Source organism: Metschnikowia bicuspidata (assembly GCF_001664035.1).
Source record: "Metschnikowia bicuspidata var. bicuspidata NRRL YB-4993 chromosome Unknown METBIscaffold_8, whole genome shotgun sequence".
Lineage (NCBI taxonomy): Eukaryota > Fungi > Ascomycota > Pichiomycetes > Serinales > Metschnikowiaceae > Metschnikowia > Metschnikowia bicuspidata.
This window is the reverse complement of record NW_017387738.1, coordinates 365,855-392,665: the sequence shown is the minus strand read 5'-3', so window position 1 is coordinate 392,665 and position 26,811 is coordinate 365,855. Positions and strand designations below refer to the sequence as shown.

The 26,811-nt window shown below is 42.9% G+C and overlaps 9 protein-coding genes across 9 annotated transcripts; 4 read left to right on the top strand and 5 right to left on the bottom strand.

Annotated features, from left to right (window-relative positions):
* Positions 1-1,113: 1,113 nt before the first annotated feature.
* On the top strand, positions 1,114-4,050 carry METBIDRAFT_47480 (exosome catalytic subunit; the record flags this gene model as incomplete). Its single annotated transcript, XM_018858171.1, has 1 exon — positions 1,114-4,050. One exon carries the CDS (start codon positions 1,114-1,116, stop codon positions 4,048-4,050), a length of 2,937 nt encoding a protein of 978 aa, XP_018709649.1.
* Positions 4,051-4,174: 124 nt separating this feature from the next.
* Positions 4,175-4,783, bottom strand: RIB3 (3,4-dihydroxy-2-butanone-4-phosphate synthase; the record flags this gene model as incomplete). The annotated part of the gene is made up of 1 exon (XM_018858159.1): positions 4,175-4,783. One exon carries the CDS (start codon positions 4,781-4,783, stop codon positions 4,175-4,177), a length of 609 nt encoding a protein of 202 aa, XP_018709648.1.
* A 393-nt stretch (positions 4,784-5,176) lies between these two features.
* On the top strand, positions 5,177-6,044 carry METBIDRAFT_225494 (uncharacterized protein). Its single transcript, XM_018855171.1, has one exon. The coding sequence runs from the start codon at positions 5,570-5,572 to the stop codon at positions 5,993-5,995; it is 426 nt and encodes a 141-aa protein (XP_018709647.1). The 5' UTR covers positions 5,177-5,569; the 3' UTR covers positions 5,996-6,044.
* WRS1 (tryptophan--tRNA ligase) lies at positions 6,045-7,605 on the bottom strand. Its single transcript, XM_018855172.1, has one exon. The coding sequence runs from the start codon at positions 7,374-7,376 to the stop codon at positions 6,093-6,095; it is 1,284 nt and encodes a 427-aa protein (XP_018709646.1). The 5' UTR covers positions 7,377-7,605; the 3' UTR covers positions 6,045-6,092.
* A 234-nt stretch (positions 7,606-7,839) lies between these two features.
* RPL27A (60S ribosomal protein eL27) lies at positions 7,840-8,653 on the bottom strand (the record flags this gene model as incomplete). The annotated part of the gene is made up of 2 exons (XM_018858133.1): positions 7,840-8,219; positions 8,623-8,653. 2 exons carry the CDS (start codon positions 8,651-8,653, stop codon positions 7,840-7,842), a joined length of 411 nt encoding a protein of 136 aa, XP_018709645.1.
* Positions 8,654-9,201: 548 nt separating this feature from the next.
* On the bottom strand, positions 9,202-12,288 carry METBIDRAFT_47541 (PDPK1 family serine/threonine-protein kinase; the record flags this gene model as incomplete). The annotated part of the gene is made up of 1 exon (XM_018858186.1): positions 9,202-12,288. The coding sequence occupies one exon, from the start codon at positions 12,286-12,288 to the stop codon at positions 9,202-9,204; it is 3,087 nt and encodes a 1,028-aa protein (XP_018709644.1).
* A 2,048-nt stretch (positions 12,289-14,336) lies between these two features.
* Positions 14,337-17,279, top strand: METBIDRAFT_75290 (uncharacterized protein). The gene has a single exon (XM_018858428.1). The coding sequence runs from the start codon at positions 14,525-14,527 to the stop codon at positions 17,156-17,158; it is 2,634 nt and encodes an 877-aa protein (XP_018709643.1). The 5' UTR covers positions 14,337-14,524; the 3' UTR covers positions 17,159-17,279.
* An 82-nt stretch (positions 17,280-17,361) lies between these two features.
* METBIDRAFT_33705 (putative 3'-5' exonuclease) lies at positions 17,362-18,411 on the top strand. Its single transcript, XM_018856386.1, has one exon. The coding sequence runs from the start codon at positions 17,375-17,377 to the stop codon at positions 18,167-18,169; it is 795 nt and encodes a 264-aa protein (XP_018709642.1). The 5' UTR covers positions 17,362-17,374; the 3' UTR covers positions 18,170-18,411.
* Positions 18,172-26,312, bottom strand: IRA2 (Ras GTPase activating protein). The gene has a single exon (XM_018856385.1). The coding sequence runs from the start codon at positions 25,989-25,991 to the stop codon at positions 18,297-18,299; it is 7,695 nt and encodes a 2,564-aa protein (XP_018709641.1). The 5' UTR covers positions 25,992-26,312; the 3' UTR covers positions 18,172-18,296.
* Positions 26,313-26,811: the final 499 nt, after the last annotated feature.

Below are 26,811 nucleotides of genomic sequence, written 5' to 3'. Positions count from 1 at the left end.
AAAAAAAAAAAAAAAAAGGATTTTTACAGAGGAAGCTACCTGCCCCGATTTGAAGAATGGTATTGTCAAGATACTAGTATTTTCTATGCAACTTCAATGATCTCGCCCTCTTGTTTGCCTGCGTGCGTCTCCTCTAAGATCTGCAGCAAGCATAAAAAGTTTTGATATTCAGAAGGGAGCGAAAGCCTTGAGGGATTAGCCCTTTCTATCATGAAAATTCTTCGAGCTGTTTTTCAGTGTCATATTGCTCTATATTGTGTCTCTACATCCGGCTTGAGGGTCATACATATTCAATTTTCGGCTTCGCTTAGAACTTCTCGGATGCGGCATGCATGAAGCCGAGAGCACTGACGCTGGTTCTCAACATGCACAACAGAGACAGTCAGCAGTGTCCCAATTCTTTTTTCATTGATTATTGGGCATGTTATTTAATAGGACCAGTAAATTTGATACAGTGTTGGGAATATCGTGATAGTGTGCTATTCAGGGCTCGCTTGTAGTTTTCGGTATCAATATTTGCTGCTGCTCGGGTGTGTCTCACCCGCCTAACTTGCCTCGCGACGCGGGAGAAGACGTGTAAAAACTGCAGACATTTTGCAATATAGGACCGAGGATGTACATATGATAACTGCTGAAAGTTGATGTGTATCTAGTTAACCAAATTTCGCCTGGAAACCGGCGGAATTGCATGTGGTCTTTAACAGCAGAAGAATACTTCAGCAGTTGCATGACAAAGAGCGGCTTTTGAAGAATGGCGCCAAAAAAGTAAAGCTTTCGCCTGCAAGTAGACATGGACTTCGTGGTACTATTCAGACAATGATTTAACCTTCCTGATTCTCATCATGTTTTTATAATGGTATCATTTTGTCATTCTTGGATTTCTCGCAGACATTATCATGAGTATAAATAGTACTTAAAATGGGCACATTGAATAGAATTGAAGCCCAAGATGGTGCAATATCAATTATTTGCGGATCTCCTAATTGGTTTTGCTCGTGAAGTTGCGCATTCGCCTCAACACGAACGTGAGACGTTGAGGTACGGATGTCTTCCGATATCCGATGAGAATCGAGTAAAGCCTTCAGGAACACCTTTGAGCCTACTCATCGGGAAATGTTACAGAAGAAAAGACTCTCCTCTGGGCTCACGGCCACACAGAAAGTTTTCGTCAGATCCAGAAATGGTGCATGTACAAAAATTGTTCGGGAACACTATCTTCGTACAGATATTCCCTGCTATTCAAGGCTCTGCAATATATGCATCACCAATGTGAAGCCAGATGCGCAAGGAAATCTTCCTGAATTTATTTTGCTGGATCTGCCTCATGAGCTCAAATCTGGCGGTAAACATTATGTTGCTCTTGATACAAACGTCATCTTGCATGCCATTGACTTGTTGGAGCATGTCGATTGCTTCTATGATGTGATTGTCCCACAGGTTGTGCTTGAAGAAGTGAAAAACAGATCGTTTCCTATTTACCAAAGAGTCCGTTCGCTTGTGAAGGCTGCAGACAAGCGGTTCGTAATATTTCACAACGAGTTCCACGAAGACACTTACGTACAGAGAAAGAAGGATGAGTCCATCAACGACAGGAATGACCGGGCAATCCGTAAATGCGCTTCCTGGTTTAGAAATCACTTGAATGAAAACAACTCCAAAATTCCAATAAATGTCATCTTGGTGTGTAATGACAAGGATAACAGAGACAAGGCCCGTAAGGATGGTACAGACGCTAGAACTCTTGTGGAGTACGTGGAAGGATTGACCAACGGAGATCAGCTCAAGGACTTGATACCTAATGAACATGAGTCCTTTGACAAGAACAAGGCCGAGATCTCCTTTCCAGAATACTACACCAGCTCTAGAACCATGGCTGGAATTAAGAATGGTACTTTGTACCAGGGTATGTTGAACATTTCTACATACAACTTTTTGGAGGGCACAGTTCTGACGCCTGCTTTCAAAAAACCGCTTTTGATCGTGGGAACAAAAAATTTGAACAGAGCGTTTAATAGCGATTCTGTCATTGTTGAGTTGCTTCCACGAGAAAAGTGGAGAGAGCCTTCCTCGACCATTATTGAAGAAGGAGCCATTGGCGCAAATGATAATGCTGATGAAGAGTACCAAGAGAATATCATTTCGGACAAAGAACGTCGTATGTTGGCTGCTGAAGCAATAAAGGCAAATTCTGCCTCCGAGGAGAAGCGCTTGCAACCCACTGCACGTGTGGTGAGTATTGTAAGAAGATCTTGGAGGTACTATGTTGGCCAGGTTGCACCATCGTCAGTTTCTGTCGAAGAGGATACAGGAAACTCCTCCAAAACTTGTTTCGTCATCTTGATGGACAAAGTGTTGCCGAAGATCAGAATCAAAACAAGAAAAGCCAAGGACCTTTTAGGGCAAAGAATTGTCGTGACCGTTGATTCATGGCCTTCAAACTCAAAATATCCACAAGGCCACTTTGTTCGTAGTCTTGGTCCAATTGAGGGAATAGAGGCTGAGAGAGAAGCATTACTTTTGGAGCATGATGTCGAATATAGACCATTTTCCAAGGCTGTATTAGACTGCTTGCCAAAGGAGGGAGAAAACTGGGCGGTTCCTGAGAATTTGGACAATGGAGACGAGCAATTGAAAAAGAGAGTCGACTTGCGCGATAAGCTTGTTTGTTCAATCGATCCAGTCGGCGCGCAAGATATTGACGATGCCTTACACGCCAAACAATTGCCAAATGGGCATTTTGAGGTTGGTGTTCATATCGCCGATGTCACGCATTTTGTGAAGGCGAACACGGCATTAGACCACGAGGGTGCATCCAGAGGCACATCAGTGTATTTGGTTGACAAGAGAATTGATATGTTACCAATGCTCTTGGGTACCAACTTGTGTTCGTTGAAACCGTACGTTGACAGATTTGCATTCTCTGTTATCTGGGAGCTCGACGAAAATGCTGATATTGTCAATGTTAATTACATGAAATCCATCATCAAGTCCAGGGAAGCATTTTCTTACGAACAAGCTCAATTGCGAGTTGATGATCCTACTCAAAACGACGACTTGACCAAGTCTATCAGAATCTTGTTACAACTTTCCAAAAGATTGAAACAGAAAAGATTGGATGCAGGTGCATTGAATCTTTCTTCCCCAGAGGTCAAGGTGCATATGGACAGTGAAACATCAGATCCAGGCGAGGTTGAGATTAAGAAGTTGTTGGAAACCAACTCCCTTGTCGAAGAGTTCATGTTGCTTGCCAACATTTCTGTCGCCAGAAAAATATATGATGCATACCCTCAAACTGCGATGTTGAGAAGACATGCGGCTCCCCCAGCAACCAATTTCGAAGCTCTCAACGAAATTTTGCGTGTGAGAAAACCTGGAATGTCGATCTCGTTGGAGTCTTCGCGAGCTCTCGCTGACTCGCTAGACCGCTGCGTCGATCCCGAAGACCCATATTTTAATACTCTCATCAGAATCATGTCAACCAGGTGTATGATGGCAGCCGAATATTTTTCGTCCGGTGCATATGGCTATCCTGATTTCAGGCATTATGGATTAGCTGTGGATATTTACACTCATTTCACATCTCCGATCAGAAGATACTGTGACGTTGTTGCACACAGGCAGCTTGCGGGGGCTATTGGCTACGAGAACTTAGACTTAAGTCACCGAGACAAGGCAAAGATGGAGATGATAACCAAGAACATCAACAGAAGACATAGAAATGCGCAATTTGCCGGAAGATCCAGTATTGAATACTACGTTGGGCAAGTCATGAGAAACAACGAGTCCTCACAAGAGGGCTACGTCATCAAGTGTTTCAATAACGGTATCGTTGTTCTTGTGCCGAAGTTTGGTGTTGAAGGTTTGATCAAGCTTGAGATGTTAGGCGATGTGAACTCTGCAGAATTCGACGAGGAGAAGTACCAGTTAAGATTTGTTGACAAAAAGGGTAACAAGAGAGTGGTGGGTGTGTTTGACAAGCTCCAGGTGGAGGTGAAATCGATCAAGGATGAAGTCAGCGGAAAGAGAAAAGCTCAATTACTTCTTGCCTAGTTGAGCATGCCTGGGGATATAGTTATACAGAATTCTCGTGCGGCTCACCTGTCTGGGTTCAGTGTAGTGCATTCTATATACGTGGCACACATTATTAAGGTTTATGTCAGCGCTTCTTGTAGCTTCAAGGAAGAAAGTTCACAATTTGATCAATGGTCACGAGTTTGATGCCAAACTTCTCGGCAAACTTCTCGCAGTCATCTAATCTCATCATCAAACCGTCTTCGTCTCTCACCAACTCACAGATGACGGCAGCTGGGGCTAGACCAGCCAATTCACACAACTGCACACTGGCCTCGGTATGACCTCTTCTAGATTTAAGAAGTCCTGGGACTGCTCTCAAAGGCAAAATGTGACCTGGTCTGATAAAGTCGTCAGGTTTACTCGTCGAAGCAGCCAACAGCCTTGCCGTCAATGCTCGGTCGTGTGCAGAAATACCCGTAGTGGTGCCATTTGCAAAATCACATGTCACAGTATAGGCTGTGCCGTGTCTGTCAGTTCTGTCCTTCAACATGGGCTGCAAATCGAGCTCGTTGGCTCTTTCCGTGGAGAGAGGACAACATACATACCCAGAAGAATGGCGCACAAGAAAAGCCATTTGCTCCTGGGTAATTTTCTCGGCGGCTATAATCAAGTCACCTTCATTCTCACGTGATTCGTCGTCCATGACCACGAGAAACTCGCCGTTCTTGAATGCTTCTATGGCGTCTGGCACTGTGCTGAACTTACTCATGGTTGGTGGGCGAGACTAATATGAGGGTCAAGGAGGTAAAGATTGGCGACAGGGCTAAAGTTTTGTCTGTAGTTTTATACTTGCAGCTTCGAATACTAGGTGTTATTCTGGAGGTCTGTGGGAATGAAAATGCTTGGGGTTGAAAAAGACGTCATATACTTGGACTCCGAGAGGTTCTGGTGTTTAGTAATCGCACGATACCTGCGGCCCATGACGCTACGGCCCTCGAACATATGTAATATGAGAAATATTTCTCGACAACTGTATATAAACATCAGAACTTAGGGAGAGGAATTTTCCAAACATTAGTATCATCACAAGTGAGCTTTGTAGTGTCGAAACCCTTGAAGAGCTCAAAGAATTTGGAATTTTTCTTCTGAAGAGGGTAAATGAATGTCAAATACATCGCACGCTCTGTAACATATCACTTTGCCACACCGAAGGCGAGAAAAGTCTAGATGAGTGCGACCCAGCGATTCTGAGTAACAATGAGTAAAAAACGTTCACCATGAGTAAGCGTGCATCAAAACGAGCTCCAGATCTTTAAATCGCATGCCTAAACTCGTCTTTCGCGACGAGTTTTATTTTCGAGAATTCTCTTGCCAAATGTGATTCGTCCCCCTCGTATTTCCATAATCCCACGAACCATATGACCTTCTAAATATTGTGTTGCTTAGGATTGAGCCAAGTACTCGTCGCGCAGGCCGCGCAAAGATCTCGCGCGGTACGGTCTTTAATTAACAAACAGAAAGCTTTATTTCATCGAACAACAAGACAGTCCCTGGTATGAATGCTAATGATAAGTTGCAAGCGCAAAAGCAAACGTGCACCATTTCTGCCTCATTCGGGTCCGACAATATAGATTTCCATAGCATATCTTTCACCGACAAACTCATCCTCAATATCATGGTTAATGGAGCCATGGACGCTTCTTTCGACATCCCTTTGCTAACTCTGTCAACAATTAACAGAAGTATACAACAAGAAGATAGTCTAGGCCCCGAACCTGTTGTGCTCATGGGGGATCCGAACAATTTGAAGGCGCAATTGATCGCCAGTCAAGTCGGCAAAGTCGTCTCTCAGCTGAGGGAACCCAGAAACGTAATTTTGAGCATAAGCTCCCGTTGGTTTGGCAAGGCCGACGGAATCGCTGAAGGAGATTTCGAAAAACTCATGTTCGTGCTACAGAACGTAAAAACCTTGCTTGATTGATTATTCATCTCACCAAGTCTTCCAATCTGTGGGTTTATATATTACTGTTTGCATGTACGAGGCGGTAAAAAAGAGCAGGCGCTAATCTGGTGCCGATCTACTTCTTAGATTTCTTCACTCTCTCCTTGGCTGGCACCTTTCTTTCTTTGGTTCCGCTGGTTAATTTGTGCGGCTTCATGAATGATTCAAGCACAGTCTGGTCTACTTTTTGTCTTCTTTCTTGGTATGCGCTCACATACTCTTGAAGCACGTCAATACATTCCTTCTTCATCTCAGAAGACAAAAGCTCACCCTTCTTGTAAGCAGTAGCCAACTGCTCCAACTTTTCGTCGTCGTGACTGAAGAAAGAGAGATACTGGTAGGCGACGTCGACCTCGATGTTACCACCCAATTCCCTGTGCTCTTCCAAAGTGGCTCTGCCTCCAGAGAAAGCGTACTTGTTGATCTTCTTCTGAATCTGCTTTGGCGTGTCATCCATGAAAATAGACGTGGTGGTATCACTGGCAGACATTTTTGTGGAAGCACCTTGCAAAGCGGGGAAGAACTTGGCGTGTATCAATGAAGGTTTAGAGAATTTCAACTTATCAGCAACGTCTCTACACACTCTGAAGTAGGGATCCTGGTCGATGGCGCATGGAATCAAGCAAGGCGTTTTTGGAGGCAACCCCAAGACCTCTGGGAAAGACGAGGGAAAAGCCGTGGCAATTTGGACACTGGCAAAGTGCAACTTGCCGATACAGTCCATGTCCTGGAACCCAAACACAGCCTTAGCGGTGGACGTTGTGATTTGTCTGGATGTCCTGACGATATTTTCGTAGAACGCAGGGTTCATGTACTCCAAGTCAGAGAAGATGAATGTGTTTTCCGGATTGAACCCAACGGCAATGATGTCTTTGCAATTTTCCTTGGCGAATCTCTTGACATCCTCGATGGTCAATTTCTGCTTGAACAAAAATTTCTCGTCGTCCGTCAACTCGACAACTAACGGCACATCAAAAACATCCTGCAACCACTTAGTGAAAATGAATGGAATCATGTGACCCAAGTGCAATGAGTCAGACGAAGGTCCTCTACCCGTGTACAAGAAGAAGGGCTCACCGTGCTCATACAAATCCAAGATTTTGGCCAAGTCTCTTTCGGAGAAAAAAACGCCCCTTTTCAAAAACGGGTGTGGTTCGTGGCCTGTGACCTCGGTGAATCTGGCCAACGTATCTTGCGTGATCAATCGCGTGCCAAAGGTTTCCACTAGCTTGTTGTAGTCAATGCCCTGAGAAAGTCCATTTTCGTCCACGGCAGCAGCAACTTCCCATGGAGTAACTTTCTGCTCCTGCGAGGAGCTGTTGTCGATAGTGAGTTTGGATACGTCTGCAGCGTCTGTCATTGTCAGTGTCTTCGAGTGTCTAGAAAATAGGCGTTCTGAGAAAATCCTGGCACATTTCGCGCGAACCAGATAGGGCCGTTGAGCTCATGCCTCCAATCTTCAAAAATATCAGATTTCTGACACTCCTCGCCCAGTTTATTTCCATGAGTCTCTGATCGAACTATAAGTCTCTGATCGAACTATTTTTTAATTAGTTTTCCGCGGTTCAAATATATATTGAATAGAGTAGAGGGCAACCTTTAAGGCATTTTGCGGGTGTGTCCGCCGTGTCGATGGGCGATGAGCTGCGCATTACCCACGTAAAGCTCGGTAAACCCAATCCACCGACATGAAGTCTATTGTGTCTTGAAAATAACTATGCCATGCAGACATGATCCACTGGGCACTAGTTCTCCAGCACCAGGTATCTTTTTTATCCGTTGCAGAAGTTTTATTACACGATATATGATGTTATAAAATGAGATTAGAAGTTGAGTTTGGAGAAGAACCACTTGTTCTTACCGGCTTGGTGCTTTTCCTCCAAAGCCTTCTTGACAACCTTCTTGGCTTCCTCCTTTTGGGTTGGCTCCTTCAAGGTCTCTGGGGTAACAGAGTTCTTGAAAGACTCGACGTCCAAAGAGTATCTAGTTGGCATCAAGTGGTTGTAGTTGACCAATTTGACGAAAGCCTTGACCTTGGTTCTCTTGGCGAGTTGCTTGGCGCTGTGGGCCTTGGTGACCTTCAAAGGACCTCTCTCGACACCAACAACAATGGCGTGAGAGAAAGAGTGGGACTTGGTACCGTCATCGTGAGGTCTGACAACGACGACTTTCTTACCAGCGAAACGACCACGGGTGACGATAGCTAGATGATGTTAGTACATGTGAATTATGCTAGAAATAAAGCAAGCACGCCACAGCGGGTGGGTTCCTTTCCCACAGCCTGTATCTTCGAGAAGCAAAAGACTTCTGAAATACTACCCGTGTATATTTGTCTGGTTTCCCGCTTTCGAAGCAAGTCCACAGTATACGCTGGTCCATTGAGTATTCAACGAGTACACAAGAACCCATCAATCAGGAAACACTGATTTCATTGGAAAGTTTCTGGGGCGGATATATCCATGCTCACATCGGATGAGTTTGTTGCCCGAAGGCAAGTGAGATGCCAAACGTTGACTTGGAGATCTGGATGAATCTGGGTTCTTTTTCAACGGGGAAACGTTCGCCTTAGCTTGCTTAGAATTGATTTTCAACTTATGGCTACATACCAACTTTACCGGACTTGATGAATTTAACCATTTTAACCTTGTGTAGTGTGTGAGGATGTGAAGCCAGCGAGAATTTGCGAGAGAAAAATTTTGAGCAGGCGAAAATTCCGGGCCGCTGTCTGCAGGCGAGTTGTGTGTCGAACCTATAGAGGAGGTGCGCTGATGCTGTCGCGGGAGGGCTCGTGGTGCGACGTGGTTACAGCCTGTAGTCGTGCGAGTTTCCTGCCCGATCGTAGCACGTGACTAAGTGTGACTGTTGCTCTCTCGGTATTGACTGCGAAACCTATGTAGGCTTCTGGGAGTATGAACCTTGCAATAGCTCACCCGCAGTCAAATGGGACCACCTCATTGTATGAGAATTGCCCGCAACAGTATTTGTGAGGGTTCGTCTTGCCTCCTGATGCGTGTGACACTAAGGTTACTCTAGCACCATATTTCCATCTTTGACTCTGCTACTGGCTAGACACACCATACGCAAGCTTCTCATTTTCTCTTTCGTCTTCAATGTCTACATTTCTGCCACGATGAAGCACACTCAATGATGTAGTTTTATTGATTTTCTAGTTTCATGTAGAACGCTTATCTCTTGCCCCGGGACCTAGCCAAGAATTTTGAGTTCAATGAAGTTATTTTTGCTCCTCCACTGCCTGGCGAGAGTGTGGTGGGATGACCGAAGCCTTGTCCCATTTTATCCCGTGAGAAGCTTGAGCCTCGGCCATCAGGTTTTGGGCTCACCAGATTGTTCAATACAGCAATCTGAGCAGCATGGACCATGTCACTTTCTCCATGCTCCAAAGCTGAGCTGGGTAAACCACCGGTGCTGAAAACAGGGCTAGATGGAACAGAAGGCGGGGCTTTCCGTTTCACTTTTTCTTTGCTCTTGACGTTGCTTTTAAACATATGATTATCTCTGGTCTCCGAGGCGGGAGACCGACTTTGACTCTGTTGGATTTTTTGCAGTTGCCCTTTGGTCCCAATTGGTGACTCTTGTTTCTTGATCTGCTTCTGTGTTGGGCTGGGAAACGATGGAGAGTCAAGTAACCTCGGGGAAGATTTGGGTGTTTCGCTTAAGCTTGGTTTCCTCTCGGCCTCTTTTTCCCTGTGAAATTGGTTCAATTTGCTTTTCGCTAGCGCCTCCGTCCACTGACTAACCTCGTACTTTTCCGTTTCAAACACAAATGTAGTTTTCGCCGAAACAATTGCAAATATACCTGTAGAGGAAATAACTTTACTGAATTTCCCAGTAGAGCTTGACACAACCTCCTTGAACTGAATGAATGGGAAGTTGAGACCCATTTCACAGACCAATTTGTAGTCCGTCTTGTGATCGTCTCTCGAAAAGAATAGAACCCTACCAAACGTACTGACTAAGACAGTGTACGTTCTAACTTTGTCCATGGGGTCAACATGCTGTTTAATAGCAAAATCCGAGCTTCCAGAAGTTGATGGTGTGTTTGGTGACTCTTGTTTCTTATCGCTGGCTGAGAGCAATTTTTTGAAAAACAGCTTACGAAGTTTTACTGTTCCAGATGCCACTGGTACAGGCTTGCCTTCTTCTTCCTCGTGTGAGCTCACTGTATCGATAGTGATGTCATCAAAATGATAAGTTATCGCATCATCTTCATTTTGCGGTTTGCTGTCCATAAACTCTTCCTGTGTGTCTCTCAATCGATTACCCTGAACCACATGAGACAACATGGAACGTGAGTTACTTCGATTCGCTGATGATTGCAAAAGGTTGGTAAAACCAAGCGGCGTGTCGTGGATATAGCCCTTGTTCTTCTTCTCGAACACTTCCGTAGGTAGTCTACGAACAATTGCCAGACCCACATTTATGACCCTTTCCGATGGACTCAAATATTGTTGCCACGCAGCTTCCACTGCTGTCAGTGGCGTCACCTCTATAACCCTAGATGAGTTCCTTCTTAACAGTTCCTGATCAGTTTTTGAGGAAGAAGTCGAATTACTCACAGAATAACTGGCCATTTTGTTGATTTGGGGCCTTAGGATGTTAGTCCCGGGAATGTAATCGGGAGTTGCATTTGAAGACGCAGTTGTCTTTCTTTGTGGTATAGCCTTAGGTGTTCTTGTTTTTGATTTTGGAGGTTCAGATTCCGAGTCCTTACTCAAGACGTAAGCAGCCGCACTTGCAGGTGACACTGATTTCGTCCCACTCTCTTCTTTTTCAATCCGTGTCAGCGAACCATTCAGGGGTTTCTTTAAGAACTTTTTTATCACCGTCTTTTTGGGTGCGTAAGACGTTGGAATCTTCATCATAGATTTGGCGTTCATCTTGTACGAGCTTAGTTCCGGGATGTCTGTATTCCAAATCAGATGCAGATCATTAAAATCGTACTCATGAAAGAAATAATGTTCCTGAATCTGCTCAATAGTGGCTCTTCTGGAAGGCTGTAACACAAGAATCTGTTTAATCAAATCTCTGAGAATCAATGGAAACCCTGCGCTGAACGCGTATTGCAATTTCGTAATCTTTTGGAAAGTAAGATACTCATTAGTGGCTTTGAAAGGCGGTTTTCCGGCAATCATTTGATATAAAATACAGCCGAAAGCCCATAAGTCACCCGGTTTACCGCAATACTTGCTTTCTAAAAGCTCTGGAGAAACGTACTCCGCAGTTCCGACAAATGACTTTGCTCGAACATCAAAAGGATAGTCTTCCTCGACGCCCGTCTCGCCGTTTTTCTTCCGCTCGAGCAACTTCGCCGTGCCAAAATCCGTAATCCGAATACGAAATTTGTCATCTAATAAGATGTTTTCGGGCTTGATATCTCTATGAATCACACCATTAATGTGCATATGGTGAATTGCATCGAGGATTTGTGCACCGAGATATTTAGTGCAATCCTCATTCAAAGTGCCGTACTTCTTAATGAGGCCCAACAATTCGCCATTGGCGGCGTAGTCAAGCACATAGTAAAGAGAGTTTTTGTCCTGAAATGTGAAAAACAAGGAAATGACACCCTGTGTCTGGCTTAGTCTGTTCAAGGCGTGTTTCTCGATATTGACATACTTGACCTTTTTTTCTTTGATGATGTGTCGCTTGTCAAGGATTTTGACCGCATATTGCACGCCTGTTATCTTATCTTTGGCCAAAACCACTGTTGAGTAAGACCCTTCACCTAAGTCTTTACCAAACTCGAAGTCTTCAACGGTTCTGCGAATGACGGTATTTCCCTTCAGAGAAGAGGTCTGTGCAATTGCAGCACCCTTTTTTGCCCACTCGCGATCGTTAAGCTTTTCGTCATAATTTCCATAGCTTCCAAGGCTGTCGTCTGTGGCATTGCCACCATTAACTATTTCGGTTAGTGGGTCTAAGCTTCTGGAGCTATCTGCAAGCGAGGCCTGTGAAATAAAGTGGTGCCTTGTTTCACCGGGCGTGTCAAGAAGCACATTCAAAGATGAATTTGTGGCTTGATGTCTTCTATCAGGAACAAGAAAATCGAACGACGAACTTGACTGCAGGGTTCCAGAGCCCAATTGCGGGACATCACGATGTAGTACCATTGCCGGTTCGTTTGTGCTAGAGTCGAGTGAGTGTGTCAGGCTCGAGTCTCCACTTTTTCTTGCGTAGTTTTTGTAAATCCCGTCAAGTTCTTGGGACAAGCTCGTCATGCTCGGATGGCGAGACGAATGAGGAGATACCATGATAAGATACGATTAGATTTGATGTCCAGACATGCAATCTTTTGCCTTCTTTTGTATCTCGGGGACTAGAAATGCGAGCTGGTGCTCTATCTGTAATGCTATGCAACGGGTGAAAATGAACAAGAGACTCTGACCCTCTGGATCTGATGATGCTATGATGATTAAATATCAGGGCGACAAGCCGTCTTAGTTCTAGCACACGTTTCTAAGGAACGAACAACTTTAGTGGAACTAAATCAAGGATGCTTGTATCTCTATGTGTTAATTGTGTAAATCCAAAATCAAAATGCGTGTGCAAATCCGTCGGGGGTCGACGTAGATCACTTTTTGGAGATTAGTTCCGGGCTTAGAATATTTGTCCTGAACGAATGTTGCTGGTGTGCCGGTTATATGGAGGCACAAGGAGGCCGGATTCCATTTTGGTGGGTTGCGGGTGCGAAAGTAGTCTACAATACTCTACAACATGACAACGAGGCCGAAAATTAACATAAGACCCCGAGTCTAAAATCCAAGGTGGCCTCTATAAAGCACATCATTCTACTGTATGAGACCGTTCAGGTGCACCGGCAACTCCAGATCTACTCCTGGAGCATGTTTGTTCACGTGCGTGGACGCACTTTTTCATGCCATTAAAGGCACTCGTGTCGCGGACCGCGAAGCCTAAATATGCTCATGCATATAATGCACTATTTCCTGCAAGGCCCCAACACTGCCCCGGGCCGAAGATTGAGGTTCAGATAGACAGTTCGCAACCAATTGCTTTCAGATATAGGCAAACCACGTAGTCAAGTTCAAAACTTTATATGATTATCATTGACAAAAGTCTCTCAAAAACTTCATCAGTGTATGTATTGAATTCTCACTCCACTGATTTTTTTTAGAGCCGCGTCTTTTTTAGGAAGGCTGCAACATTAACTAGAAAACTACTTTAATTTTAAAGACCTGATGACGAGACTAATTGGTTTGAGCTCATGATAAAAAGCTACGTCAGCTTTGTCTTGCAAAAAATATCTGCAATCGATATAGCAAAGATGATATCAACTTTTTTGAGTTATCGTAGATTGAACAAAGTTACAATCGATACTGCCAATCTTTCGCTGCAACAAGCTTGCTACGCATAGGTAGATGATAACATGCCAAAGTGCAAATCATATCCCCTATCAGCAACTAAACGTTATTTTTGGAAAACTTCTGTTTTGATTCAAAGAAACTGAGCTCACAACAGTTTACTGAGAGAAGTAATATACAACCAGAGTGTGATAGCTGTGCGCGAGGATAATCATAGCGTTACGGAATGCTAGGATATTTTTCCGACTGTCTTAATTTAAGGTCTTGTTCTCTCGGAATCAGCTCTGTCAGACGTCATAAGCCAGCTGAGACTCGTTGCTGATTGAACGTATTTGAAAAAAAAGACAACACTGATACGTATATTCATGGTTAAACAACAAGTCGTTCATATTTAGTTCACCGAGGATTATTACTCTCTTACTTGTAAGAAGTTCATAGCACTATCTTTTGCATACGGGATTGTAAAAAATTGAGTGCCCAGTCTCATGAACACGAATAAACTGGGCTTTGTAAAATCACGACGTAGATTCCGCTTCGTACATAAAACGTAGGACCTGCTGTGCAACTTGAAAATACCAGAATCTAGTTTTGTCGCCTGAATGAAAATGCATGTGACAGTATAGGAAGCGGCGATGGAATACAGCTGTTCAATCAGTATGCAAAGCCTTACTATTCCAGTCTAAGGACTGTGCTGCTTCTATAATGTCAGGTGGTTTAAGGTTCAGTGTCCCGCATAATACTTTTCAACTTTCACCTCAAAAATATGCGGGGTTAAAATTTACACACTTTGCACAATAATTTTTATTTTTGTGGACTACTGAAAGTCAATCGAGCAGTATTTCAGATAGAACTTATCATTTTCCAACCGCCTATCGTGCACCGCTTCAGCCTTGGCTCGGACTCCATATGCATTACCGAGTCTATTTCGAAAAAGTACCTGCCTCGGCAGAGCATACCCACTGCCGCACCCCAGACCAATACCGCGTTTCAACACAATCGATTTGAACACCCGTCCAAGTCCCTCATAGCAGTCTTAAGCTTCCTTAGTTATACCCTTCAACAAGACACAAGAGCTAGTGACAGGGGTCACGCAAATAATGCTCGTTTAATTCAGAGATCTCGCTTGTGCCTACCGAAATTTGAGATCCGTTTAAACACAGCTCCATAAATGGCTTTTCCTTTGGAACCTTCACAACTTCGAGCGTATCAACGAGCATTCTGCTTGGCAACATGTGAAAATGATTTTGATTCTACCAAAAGAGTGATAAAACCTCTCACTCTGGGTATTTTCTACGAAGCATGCAACACAAAATATTTCGACGGGTACCGACCTTCCAGTCCGCCAATACCTGTCGATTTTCCAGAATTGATATCTACATCAAACCTTGGGTTATCACTGTCCCACCATAAGCGTCATTCTTCTCGTATCACCAACAAAAACATGAATATGCGGCGAAAGCCTAAAGTACCTGCGCCCACGAAACTTAAACAGCCAATGGTCGAAAGTGCACTGCAAGTCGAACTGTTCGACTTTCAACAATCATCTGTATCGGCTGAGTCTTTAAATACAGTGAAAGAGCAAAAGAAATCAATATCAAAGATGAACCCGCTCTCAAAGCTATTTGTGAAAAGCGATAAACTAAAAGAACAAAGAAGTGATTCTCAAAGTACACTTCTGCGTTCTCTGCTAAACAAAACCACAGATTCATTTGAAAGCACATCTGACTCAGAACAAGCTATAGATACTTTCAGTATCTATTCCGAAGCAGAATCGGTGGGTGAAGTCACTGATGAGGGTGAATATGCTACTGATGACGTAGAAACTCTAGAGCATACAAGCCCAAAAAATCCTGGCTCGGAAGAAGAGTCTCTTAATTCTGCTTTCACTGATATTGAAGCTGAATCTATAATTAGTGCAAGTGCCAATATCATGTACGAATATACCGTGCCAGAAACATCTGTGTTAAAAAGCGACGCGGAAACAAAAAAGAGACAAGATCAAGACAACCAAGAGTCAGTCTACAGCAAAGCCATTGGCAGCTTCAAGGCTTATCCTGAAACAAATAAGAAAAGCCTTGGTGTTGGCATACTGATTCTTAACAAGCGCACTCCTCTTTTGAGGAAGCGAGAGTCGTTCTCCTTCCCAAAAGTATCTGATCTTACTTCACACGAACAGACCGGGAAGAAGTCAAATTTGAGTAAAATTATTCAAACAAGACATATTCACTCCAATTCAAACCCTTTGATGTATTTCTCCTACAGCGGCACTAACACAGCGGAAGGTATCCGAAGGGCTCACGTTAATATATTTGTGCCACCAAATATGTCACCTGCAATAGAAAAACTCCCCATCGCGGGAAATATGTCAGTCTTCGACTGCATTGGCTATATTCTACTAAAGCTCTCGGAAATTGAAAGTGAAACAAAAACAGATTTTGAGTTGTCTTTGAATCCTAATCACTACAGATTGGAACTCACTGATGAAGATGGGGAATTATATGACTCTAACTTTGGTGTGCTAGACAGGACTCGTCTAATGTCTTCCTACAATTGCCCGAAACATTTGGCATTGTGTGAGATCAAAAAACAAGAAGAAATCTTGGCCAATGAAAAACAGTCTCCACTTCCTCTTGAGTTTCGCCAAAATCTACATCTACACGAGGAGCGTTCTCGAAGTCCTAAACCCGAGGAGTCCAAAAACTTCGGGAAAACCGAGAACTTTGCTTTTGCCGCTCCCGGTGGAAACAGTATCGAGGTCAAAGTGAAGAATATCCCATCGACCAGCAAGGTCATCAGCTTTTTCGTGGCGTCAAAAATGCAAGTAGGCGACTTGCTTGATTTGATTTGCAGGCAATATCAAGTCGACCCAACACAATTTAAACTTTCTGGGTGTCAAGTATCGGCTCAAGAAAATTTGGGAGATGTCTCTATGTTGAGTACAAAAAACGAAGAGCGTACAATATCACTCGAAAGAACTCAAACTCTTTCTGAAATTCATGTGGACTTTTTCAAATTGGACCAGATAGTGAGACCGTCAATTAAGTCTATGTTAGACGTGAGAGCAAAGCGAAGTTCTTTTGTCGAGGCAGGAATTACTCCAAATTCGTCAGCATTCAACCAGCAAGGGATCACTCCCCCGGTTGCTCCATTTGACGGCAAACTCCAAGAAAACTCAGATGATGATACTGAAAGACAAGATGATGCCGAAGGCCGTGTATCCAAAGAATCACGCGGTTTTTCGACAAAGGATTCAAGAAGAAATACTGCTTCAAACACCACCTCAAGCATAAGTAACTTGATAAGCGGAAGAACGTCTCAACTTCCATCAAGTCTGAACACATTTTATTGCAAGTGGCGAGTATTTCGAAAAAAGGCCCCCTTGATCTACAGGATTGAGAAATCTCTCATAATTGATGGTGATTACATCCATTTGGCACCGACGGATGACGCAAATTGGAAATCAAATTTTAATGACCACTCTTTATCGAGTACCAGTCAGAGTGGAAACCATCATCACCACCATTATTTGCATCACTATAACTTCTCAAAGTATTATAATGATACTATGCTAAAAACAAGCTCCTTTCACATCTCGCAGATTGTGAAGCTCAAGCTGTTCAAGGACAGCAAGAGTCCTACGCATTTTAAGATTGTGATAAAAAAACAGGGCGAATCTGGTGGTAAAGAAACCGTGGTAAAGAAGAAATACGATCTTGAAGCAGAAACACTAGCACAGTGCGATGATATTTTTGAAAAGATTAGATGGGCCTTACAGTTGTACAATAAGTCGAATGTAATGTAATGTAATCCACGTGTAATGTTCGACAAGTATTACAAGACTAACCCACGAATAACGTAGATTGATTGAAGAGCATTAGATTTATAGCACGTTGCAGAATTAATCAGAAATTACGAGAAATAAAATCCTGTCAAGTAATGGTCATGTCTCACCGAAGCAATGGCTGAAAATGCATCCGGATTATTTCCGTCCTTCATCCCACGCATCGCACTGCACAATATGGCATCACGTAACATGTCTCTTTCCCTGAATTGGAAGGCCTTAAGCTCAAGAATTGGGCATAAGAAGCCACAGGAAATCAAAAGCAAGAAGCTCGCGAAGGGACACAAATACCAGGCCAAAGATGTATCAAAACTTAGAAAAGCTCAAGAGATTATCCGTACCGCGTCTACGAAGCTTCTTACTCCATTAGAGTTTGCACTTTGGGCTCGCACATCTTCTTCGACTTTCAGTGTTGCATCCAGTGATGCTAAGATAGCGGTAGATTATTCAGATAAGAAAAAATCTGCTCCAGGTAAGTTTCTAGCTATCGACTGTGAGTTTGTTGGCGTAGGCCCGAATGATCAGTCTGCTCTTGCCCGAGTGTCTCTTGTCAACTACTACGGCGTGGTTTTACTAGATACATACGTAAAGCCCGAACAACGTGTGACCAACTGGAGAACGTGGGTTTCTGGAGTTACGCCACAGCACATGCGAAATGCAGTTTCATATAAAGAGGCTCGGGAGAGAGTCAAGAATATCATTGACGGCAGGGTTCTTGTTGGCCACGCAGTACATAATGACCTCGAGTGTCTAGGCATTTCAGTACCAAAACATCTCATAAGGGATACGTCCAGATTTCCAGAGTTTAAGAAGCAAAATGGCGGGAAAATGCCAAGTCTCAAGAAGCTTTGTCGAGTATATTTGAACCTCGAAATTCAGAATGGTCTGCACTCGTCAGTGGAAGATGCCCAGGCTACGATGGCAATTTTCCGGCTTCACCAAAAGGCAATGGAAAGTCATTTTACGAGTTGAATAATCAAAGCACCTCAATCATATTGGATAGAATTACTTGTAGAGAGTATATAGAAGGAAGAACAACATACCCAACCGCGAAATCAAAATCAGAAAGAAGATCAGTCAACATCAAACCTCAATTCACTCAGAACTTCTCTAATTTCAGCCCATCAGTGACGCTGCATAAATTACGGTAGAACATTTGTCTGACAATTGTCATGCGCTGCACAGACTCAGTTGCACCATTAAGCAGCTCAAATTGGTGAATCGTATCCACATTAAAGACTTCTATCTTTCTGAGGGAGACAGCAATTTTTTCTTGCCAAATCTTAGGATTGTAGCTCCGGTCTCTAACAATTCTCATTAGAATCACTGAAATGTCATTTGTGAGAGAATTGGAAGCGGCGTTTATGAAAGATTCTTCCAATTTTGCTTGAATAATGTGATAAATCATTAGGGCCGAGTCCCTCAGTCGCTCGAGAATCATTGCGTAAAGTGCGATGAATTTGAATTTGAAAATCTGCTCACATTCGCCAATAAATATGTGAGCAGCCAACACGAGCCCCAAGTGTAACGACTCACACAGAGAGCATATACCATCTAGTAAAGCATCTGGGATCTTGTCCCTCCCGAGTTGAGTGAGAGGTACACCTTCTAGGCCAAGTTCAGACAAAAGAGTTTGGAATGTCGAATCAGGGACAGAAAGATAATAGACAAGGAGATATGCAAGCACAAAATCATCCGAACTTTTCGCTTTCAAAATGTGACCGCCTTGGCGTTGTCCTTTCGCAAGCAAACTTCGTCTAATCGTGTTAATGGAAGTGTGCCTAACTTGAGAGACAATCAAGCCTTTTGAGATCAAGAAAAGAAAGACAAATTCATAGTTCTCTCGACGAATTTTAATATCAACCCTTTCCTCGAACAGACTTATCAAAGGCTCTAGGTTGGATCTGATTGCGAAAACTTTGCATGTAAATGCTTCGTCAAAAATCATCTTCTCGAAGCTTTTTCCTAACGAGGAGATCATAGCTTGATAATTAAGAGGAAACTCCAGAAGTAACGCACCTGCTATTACCCATACAAGAAGTGGTAAGTAAACTGAGTCACTAACCAAGCCTTGCATCAAACGGAGAAAACAAACAGATCCTTCAAAGAAAGAGGCAGGATCGTCGAACAGCTGACCTGTAAGTACTTCCATTATTCTTCCTCCTACAGAATCGCTTATTCCTGAACGAGCCAATGTACAAACGATAGTGTATGCCCTCATTTGGAAAAATGAATCGCTGAAAGCTATGTCTTTCGAAAGCGAAGACCAACGTGAAATCCAATACTTTTTATCGTCAGCGGAGCCAATTTTCGACATAAAGTTATTGAGATAATCACAGAGGTGCTCGAAGGATAATGCTCTCTCGTAGTTCTGAGAAAAGTCAATGTGTGCACCACGTTCTTTAGTTGTCAATCCGAACAACATTTTGGCCCTCTGGCTACTGAAGTATTCAACTGTCTCATTGATCAAGTCTACCTGTTCGTCTCCTAACAGAGGCTTACATGAAAAAGACTGGATAGTGCTCAAAACGAGACTTTGCAAATCATGACCAAAGTCGAGATCAGACCGGTCTATGAAAAGCGTGCAAAAGAGGAACACATCCAGCAAATATAACGACCCATAAACGAATGAGTCAAAGAACAAAGATGAGCATATCTTGATCAAAATGGATATTTCCGAGATTTTGCTCTGAATAACAATCGCAGAATCTCCTTTTTTAGTCTTGTAGATGCAATTATGGAGTCTTGAGACGAGCTCTCCACATAGTTCAACACTGGGATGGAAAACAGAGATAATAATGTTCCAGTCATCACTTTCTGATGCAATCTCCATAGCTATAGCAACCAATTCGTCCACAAGAATGGTTGTCATTCTCATATCTCTGAATATCTTTTTCCAAATAAGTTCTTTCATGAATGATAAAATAAGAGGATTTTTCGTTGTGATTTTGCATAATTGACGCACAATGAACGACATCTTTTCCACTCCATCGATCTCCTTTGAAATATGTTCATGAAGATTCACAACCCAGGGTGATATATACATAACCCCCGAAATTTTGGAGCTTGCTGTGAATTTGTCAAAGTTTGCAAAGAAACTCCTTAGGAACTCATGCGAATACTGAGGGAAGTGATCAGCAAGGCTTGACGAATAGGACACCACAAAATCAGTCATATCCACAGGAAACGATGCTTTGCTAAAATATCTGCTGGATGAGTCGAATGTGATATTGTAATAGGAGGAGAAAGATTTCAAAAGCTTAGAAGCAGCAACTCGGACCTCGTCATTCGATTGAAGTAATCCATGGAACAGCAATGTTGCCAAAGCACTGAATCTTTGAGATTGCTCGAGCTCTGATTTTTGCGCAGCGGATCTCGAACTCTTGGATTTCTTGGAGGACCGAAGCATCGCGAAGTACAAGAATCGAAGCACTTCTTCCCTTTGTGGTGTGACGAGGGTGACCTGATAGTTGAACTTATTGAGATAGAGGGTGAACTCATTGTTCTCACCGCTTTTGTTTGAAATTTCACATTTTATGAGATCCGTCAATCTGAGAACCTCAACAGGAGCAATTGACTTCGTTGGGCTATAATCTCGATCCAAATTCATTCTTTCAAAGCATATCAGAAGCCACAGTCTCCCAAGCCTAAGGGTCACATTCGTAAACATACTCATTTTATCGTCGTAGAGCTTACAAGACTTGCAAACAAATTTGACATCCTGGGGGATGGCCATTGTGGCCTCACTGAGACATAATGATTCAATCATCTCAGAGCTGTCTTGTTCGGAATAGAAGGATATCGAGCGTTCAACATTATTTTGGGGTCGGAAGTCGGTCCATGAATCAATAATCGCCAAATAAGAAGGCCGTGGTAAGTTGTAATAATAAGTTCGCTTGCAATTTCTGAAAAATACCCTGGGAGCATATGTTTTCAACAAATTAGCAATATCTTTCCCAAAGATCTCCATAAAATAGAACTGAGTCAAGTCGATGACGCAATAGAATTGATTTTCCCATATCTGACTCACAGTTTCCAACAACAAGTATACCATTGTGCTGACATCATAAGATATCTCTTTTATGTATCTGAATGTAACCACAACGACAGGAGTACCATCATGAAAAACAAAATTTTTAACAATCGGAGTTTCGATTGAGGTTTCAATGTTCTTCGCAGACATTTTGGCCATGAATTCTGTGAACTGAGAATTTCCTATGTTGGACTGAGCATCGATACTCTTGTATGACTTTGTGCCTTGCAAAGAAATTGCTGGCTTAGGATTCCCGAGCTCACTCATAATTTTATCAAGCTTTCGCCAAGCCAAGATATTTTGCTGGAGGCATTTTTCATCGGACGACTGGTTCCCCACGAGAAAATTGTGCCGAATCTCAACAAAATAAGCGTAGAAAAACTTGTGAACATACCTCAAGCATGTGAGCGGTTTCAGCAGTGTTACATGAAAAACGTAATTTTCATTACTCCTTTCAGCGGCGATTTTCTCCATGAATGCAAAGATTTCGGCATTGAGGTCGTTCATTTCTGCTGACCTTGTCGCCAAGGAAGCCCATTTCAAATTCAATATTGATCCATTCGCCATATACTGTATGGCCTTCACAATTTGCATCAATGATCTTTTGACTCTTATGTCAACTGAAGTAATATCAAAAAATGACTCAGGGCACACTATAGCTGGACAAAAAAAGCGAAGGAACAAGAAGGAACCCACTGCAATGAGCGATGATTCGTCAAATTTTTTACCAACACATCTGTGAATCTCGAAGCAAATAAATTTAAATGCTTCAGGGACCCATGGTATAGAGTTTACAACACTCTTCACTAATTTTCGAAGATATTTGAAAAAAAGATCGACGTCTTCTTTTTTGCCATCTCTCTCTACCTCAAAAATCACATTGTGCTGGACCATTTCTTCCACAAAAGGTCGCAAAACAACCGATAGATAAGGCGCTCCATATTCTTTAGCGAATATTGACATAAGTCGTGTTAATGTGGAATTTCCGCGAAATATATCCGAGGCTCGATTCACACTTTGCATTTCGACTTCCAAAAGGATGAGAAATAACTTATCGAGGCCTTTCGTATATCCAAAAAGCCCGTTTAAAGAAGTTGCCAAGAGGTTGTGCTCAGCGGGGGACGCGACTCGTGCCGCGGCTCCATATACCTCAATGATTTCTGACATTCGATAGACTGTTGAATCTGAAAACTCTTCCTCCCCAAGCTTTAGTTTTCCAGCTGAAAGTGTGGTGGCAAAGATATCTAAGAAAATGGATCTTATTTTGTTGTTTTCATGGTAGCCCAAAGGTATGGCGAATTCTAATCCAATTCCCACATTTGCCCTAAGCATATTTGAAATCGCCTTCAAGACATGCTCTGTGATCGTTTGTATCTTGAACTTGGACTTGATGACCAATGGAGATGGGTCATTGCCGTTGAATTTTTGAAAAATCTTGTAGAATATGGAGAAAAAGTTCGAGAAAACAAGGATCTTTGCCTGTTCGAAATTGCTCTCTTTCGTGCCATCAGGGACAGTTAAGACCAAATTCTGAAGCTGCAATGAAAAGCTTTTCGCACATTCTGCAGCAAGTTCAATTTGTAGAAACTCAACATCAGAAGCTCGCCCATTTGAAGATGCGATAGTAGTTGAGTCATTCGATAAATCTGTGCTATAAGAAGCTGCGGAGTCAAGCCAGTCAGCCGCAATCTTGGCGAATTTATTTCTAAGCTTGTACGCACCAGAAATTCCGAAGTTGTCTCTCAGGGCTGACATAACGTAAGTGAGTTTGCATAAGCGAAGCTTCAATTTTATCTGATCAATCAGATTTGGGACGATATCGACATATTCAAAGAATATCTCAATAACTTCTGGCAATAATGCTGCCAAAATGAAAGCCCCCTCAGACTTAATGTTGAGAATGGATGTGAATATTGATACTGCCTCTTCGAAAAAAAGTACAGATTCTGCTGAAACGCTGCTCACATCTTTGTATACCCTGACAGAATTCATAATCTTATCGTATATCAATTGATAAACCTCCGAGTGAGTCTCAGTAGATAGTGCCTCGCGGATAACAACTCGGATAAAGAGCTCTTCACAATTGAGCAATGCAACAGCTCTATCATAGAAAGATGATATTACGGTTGTTGCTAGCTCTTGAGGACCAATTCCGCTTTCTTCGAACATTGAGCCCAAAAAGCAACCAGAAGTAGTCGCTAAAAACTCCGTGTAATGTTTGAATGTGAAGTTATCATCAGTTGCACCAGTTTTGTCATCAACCATTTCCACCCATCTGTTGTAAATCATTAACCAGGCTTCATACAAACCTCTGGTGGGCTTGAAGTCGGCCAAAATAGACTTGAACTTTTTATGGAGAGAGACAAATCCGGTGAACACAATATCATCTCCCATAACGTCACAGAAAGATTCGGCAAGAGAATTTTGAAAACAGTTGAATCCACTTCTAGTCGCGCATGTTTCAAAGGAATGTGCTTTGATAGATAGCTTGAGTAAGCTGAAGAACTGGATATCATGAGTGCATAAGCAAAGCATCAAAAGCTTGTCCAAAGAAGTGCAAACTCTTTCACAACCGATATGTGTCCATTTGCTCTGGTAAAAGTCATTCTTTTGAGCGCGCAAGGGGGACTCGATCCTCTCTAAAAGAAAACTTTTGAGGGATATGTAGTATTCCTTGAATGCTGGGTAGGAGAGAGATCCAATGACTTCGCACGTGCTATAAATCACATTGTGAGAGATCATGGTACTAATACAATGCACCTCATCGGTTGAATCCATTTCGTTTCCAACTTGTAACAATCTCATAGACAACTTGCAAGCTGATTTGAACATACTTCTGGAAGTTGTACTTTGAGAATGAATGGCCACGTTCAAAGGAACAAATACAGCATCTGAAAACTTAAGCATTTCATGCGCCTTTTCATCTCTGGTGCCGCCACTATTCTTAAATTGAAACTGCATGAAAAAAAGAGGACTTTTAGTATAAATGTCGAGCGTCAATCTTAGAATATTCTGAATCATAAACACCTGGTCTTCAGGTACCTGGCTGCCGTAAGGCCTTGTCCAGAAGTTTGGATTTGTTTCTTGATCATCCTGGTCAATGTTGTCGACATCGGAACTGCTGCAAAGCGAACGTGTTTTTGACATTGGTGCGTTTTTCTGACATAAAATTTGAGCACAACAGTGCATGATATTGGATAGGGTCGCATTAATTTGTCGCATAAGGTGATTGACCGTATCACGATACCTGCTATGGCAAGATAGAGCCATAATAACCTCTAAAAGATCATGTGAATCGATTGTTTTGGACTTATCGTAGAAAACCAGGGCTTGAAGCTCGTGCTTCTCCTGGAACTCACCAATGAAAATCGATATATACTTATCAGGATTGATGGCAATAGCTGCAGTAAACAACTTTTGGTGCAAGCTTCTGAAGCGAGCAAGAAGTGAGTCAGTGACACATTTCAGTCGCATTTTAGAAAAATTCTGAAAAGTATCATCGAGATACCTATTGCTGAACTTTCTCACAGCACCTTCATTCTCAGGCAATAGAGACGCCCATAAGAAGATACTGATCAAAGATTCGAAACAATCTAGATCAGCTCCTGCGTGCGAATCTTTCAATATCGAGTGTAAGAACTTAACCCTCTTATTGAATACTTGCTTAAGCTTTCCTGATTTCAGTAAAAGTTCATCAAATCCAGACGGACAAAGAACAACATACCATGACAATAACGATGTATTGGTATTTGATTCATTTTCAATTGCTGTGGAAATATAGTCGAAGATGATCTTGCATTCCTGCTCTGCAGAGCTTCCGGCGTAAATTACATTTGAGTAAAAACCGGGCTTGTTGATGCACTGAATTCGTAGATTAATGGACTCATAATGTAGAAATAGCTGCTTCCAAGTCATTGAGCGAATATAGGGAATCGCACTGTATACCAGCTTGAGATAGAAACTGGTATTGTTTGGCGTGCAATAGACGAACATCAACAGACATGCATACCGCTGTAGCGCTGCAAGTGGTATATTCTCACCACGATTCACGTATGAAAAGAGTCTCTGCTTCACGAAATTTGCATAGTCGGGCGGGTTGGATGCTGCGATATAACGTATGAGAATCAGTATGTTTGAGTCGATCTCTAGAATTTGAGAGCGGAGTTCTTGGGCCAGAAGACCAAGCTGGGGAGAGACACTGTACGCAACATCTCGAGGCACGGGTTTGAATTTACAGATGTCCGAAAGTCCCTGAATGTTGATCTCGGGCGATAGTATCTTAAAAAGAACTCCGAGCACATGGCCTGTATCGATGTTAACTGCGGGAGGCTCTTTATGGGCGTAAAGATCAAATATGTCATGTGCAATGTTCGATTCGATGTCAAAGTTTATGCCCACATCCATAGACAGATCTTCCTTTTGAGAGTAGTTGCCCTCAGGGTCCCATTTGGTGATTGCAATGATGCGCAAGAGTCTGGTGAGGATGACCGTGGAAGATAACACATTTGTGCTTCTGTCTATAAGCTTTTGCGTTTGCGGGTCTATGTTCAACTTCTCCAAGATTGAAAGTAAGGCTTTGAGGATGTCGGAAAAAAAGTCCTGATGCCCGTTGAACTCATTCGGCTTGCAGTTCTTGAGTATGAGGTTTGTTGTGATGATGAACTGCGAGTCTAGCTCAACCTCGGCTAAGGAATGACCCATGCGGTTGGGCAAGACTGCGTCGAGTCGGCTGACTAGAGCGTTGATGAAACTCGACCCCATTTTCCAACTATCAATTCTCGTCAACCGTGCGGTCCAGGCTGACGCCTACCCCAGGGAGAGTTACTGAAAGAGGGGAAAGAAAAAAAAACCCTTCTCGATTAACCGGCCGCGATAATGTGAATTTCACGACAGAGCTGGCGAGGTACTTTTATCAAAGGGAATGCTTGGCTCTATCTCTGTGCAATGGGTTGCTGGGAGAGCTGACGTGGTTTGTTTTGCGAGCCTGAGTGAACTGACGAGCCGATCAAAGTATACACCTTTAATATAAAAAGCGTGGTCACGTGTGTCTGGGGACAGTAGTGTGGGTGTACTAAAACTGGGCTAAAGTGAGGCTGAAGGAGCTAATGAGGAGATGTAGAGAAGAGCATGAATCGCCGCGTTGCCCATGTATGTGCACCTGAGTTCTCGGCGCAGGCGCGGATGGGGTTCGGGACAACTGCAAAAAGACTGACGCAGCTGGGCCTCGTACAGGCTGCTAGGTTGCGAGCCAATAAGTTTGGCGAATGGTTAGAAAAGGACTAGACAAGCGCTGGAAGCACATCAAGCTAAAATACATTTGAAACATGGTTTCTGAAACAAAGTTTTGCTGATTGAGTGTGACCATCAGTGCGGTCTGTTTGTCATAGCACTATGTGTGGGGCTACATACATTGCGCGAGTGACTCCCAATTCTGCTGCGCTCTCGCCAAACACTTCGTTAAACCTGCCGAGATTTTTTTCTAAAAAATTTAAAAAGAACTGAGCGGGTTGCGTTGGAGCCAAAGCTTAAGCACTATGCTAGTGCAGCCTTCAATCCCGGCTCGCCTTCGTTTGATTGTTGT

Excerpts from the sequence above, each read along its gene's own strand:
- METBIDRAFT_75290 (XM_018858428.1), top strand. The coding sequence starts at position 14,525 with ATGGCTTTTCCTTTGGAACCTTCACAACTTCGAGCGTATCAACGAGCA.
- METBIDRAFT_33705 (XM_018856386.1), top strand. The coding sequence starts at position 17,375 with ATGGCATCACGTAACATGTCTCTTTCCCTGAATTGGAAGGCCTTAAGC.
- IRA2 (XM_018856385.1), bottom strand. The coding sequence starts at position 25,991 with ATGGGGTCGAGTTTCATCAACGCTCTAGTCAGCCGACTCGACGCAGTC.
- METBIDRAFT_225494 (XM_018855171.1), top strand. The coding sequence starts at position 5,570 with ATGAATGCTAATGATAAGTTGCAAGCGCAAAAGCAAACGTGCACCATT.
- WRS1 (XM_018855172.1), bottom strand. The coding sequence starts at position 7,376 with ATGACAGACGCTGCAGACGTATCCAAACTCACTATCGACAACAGCTCC.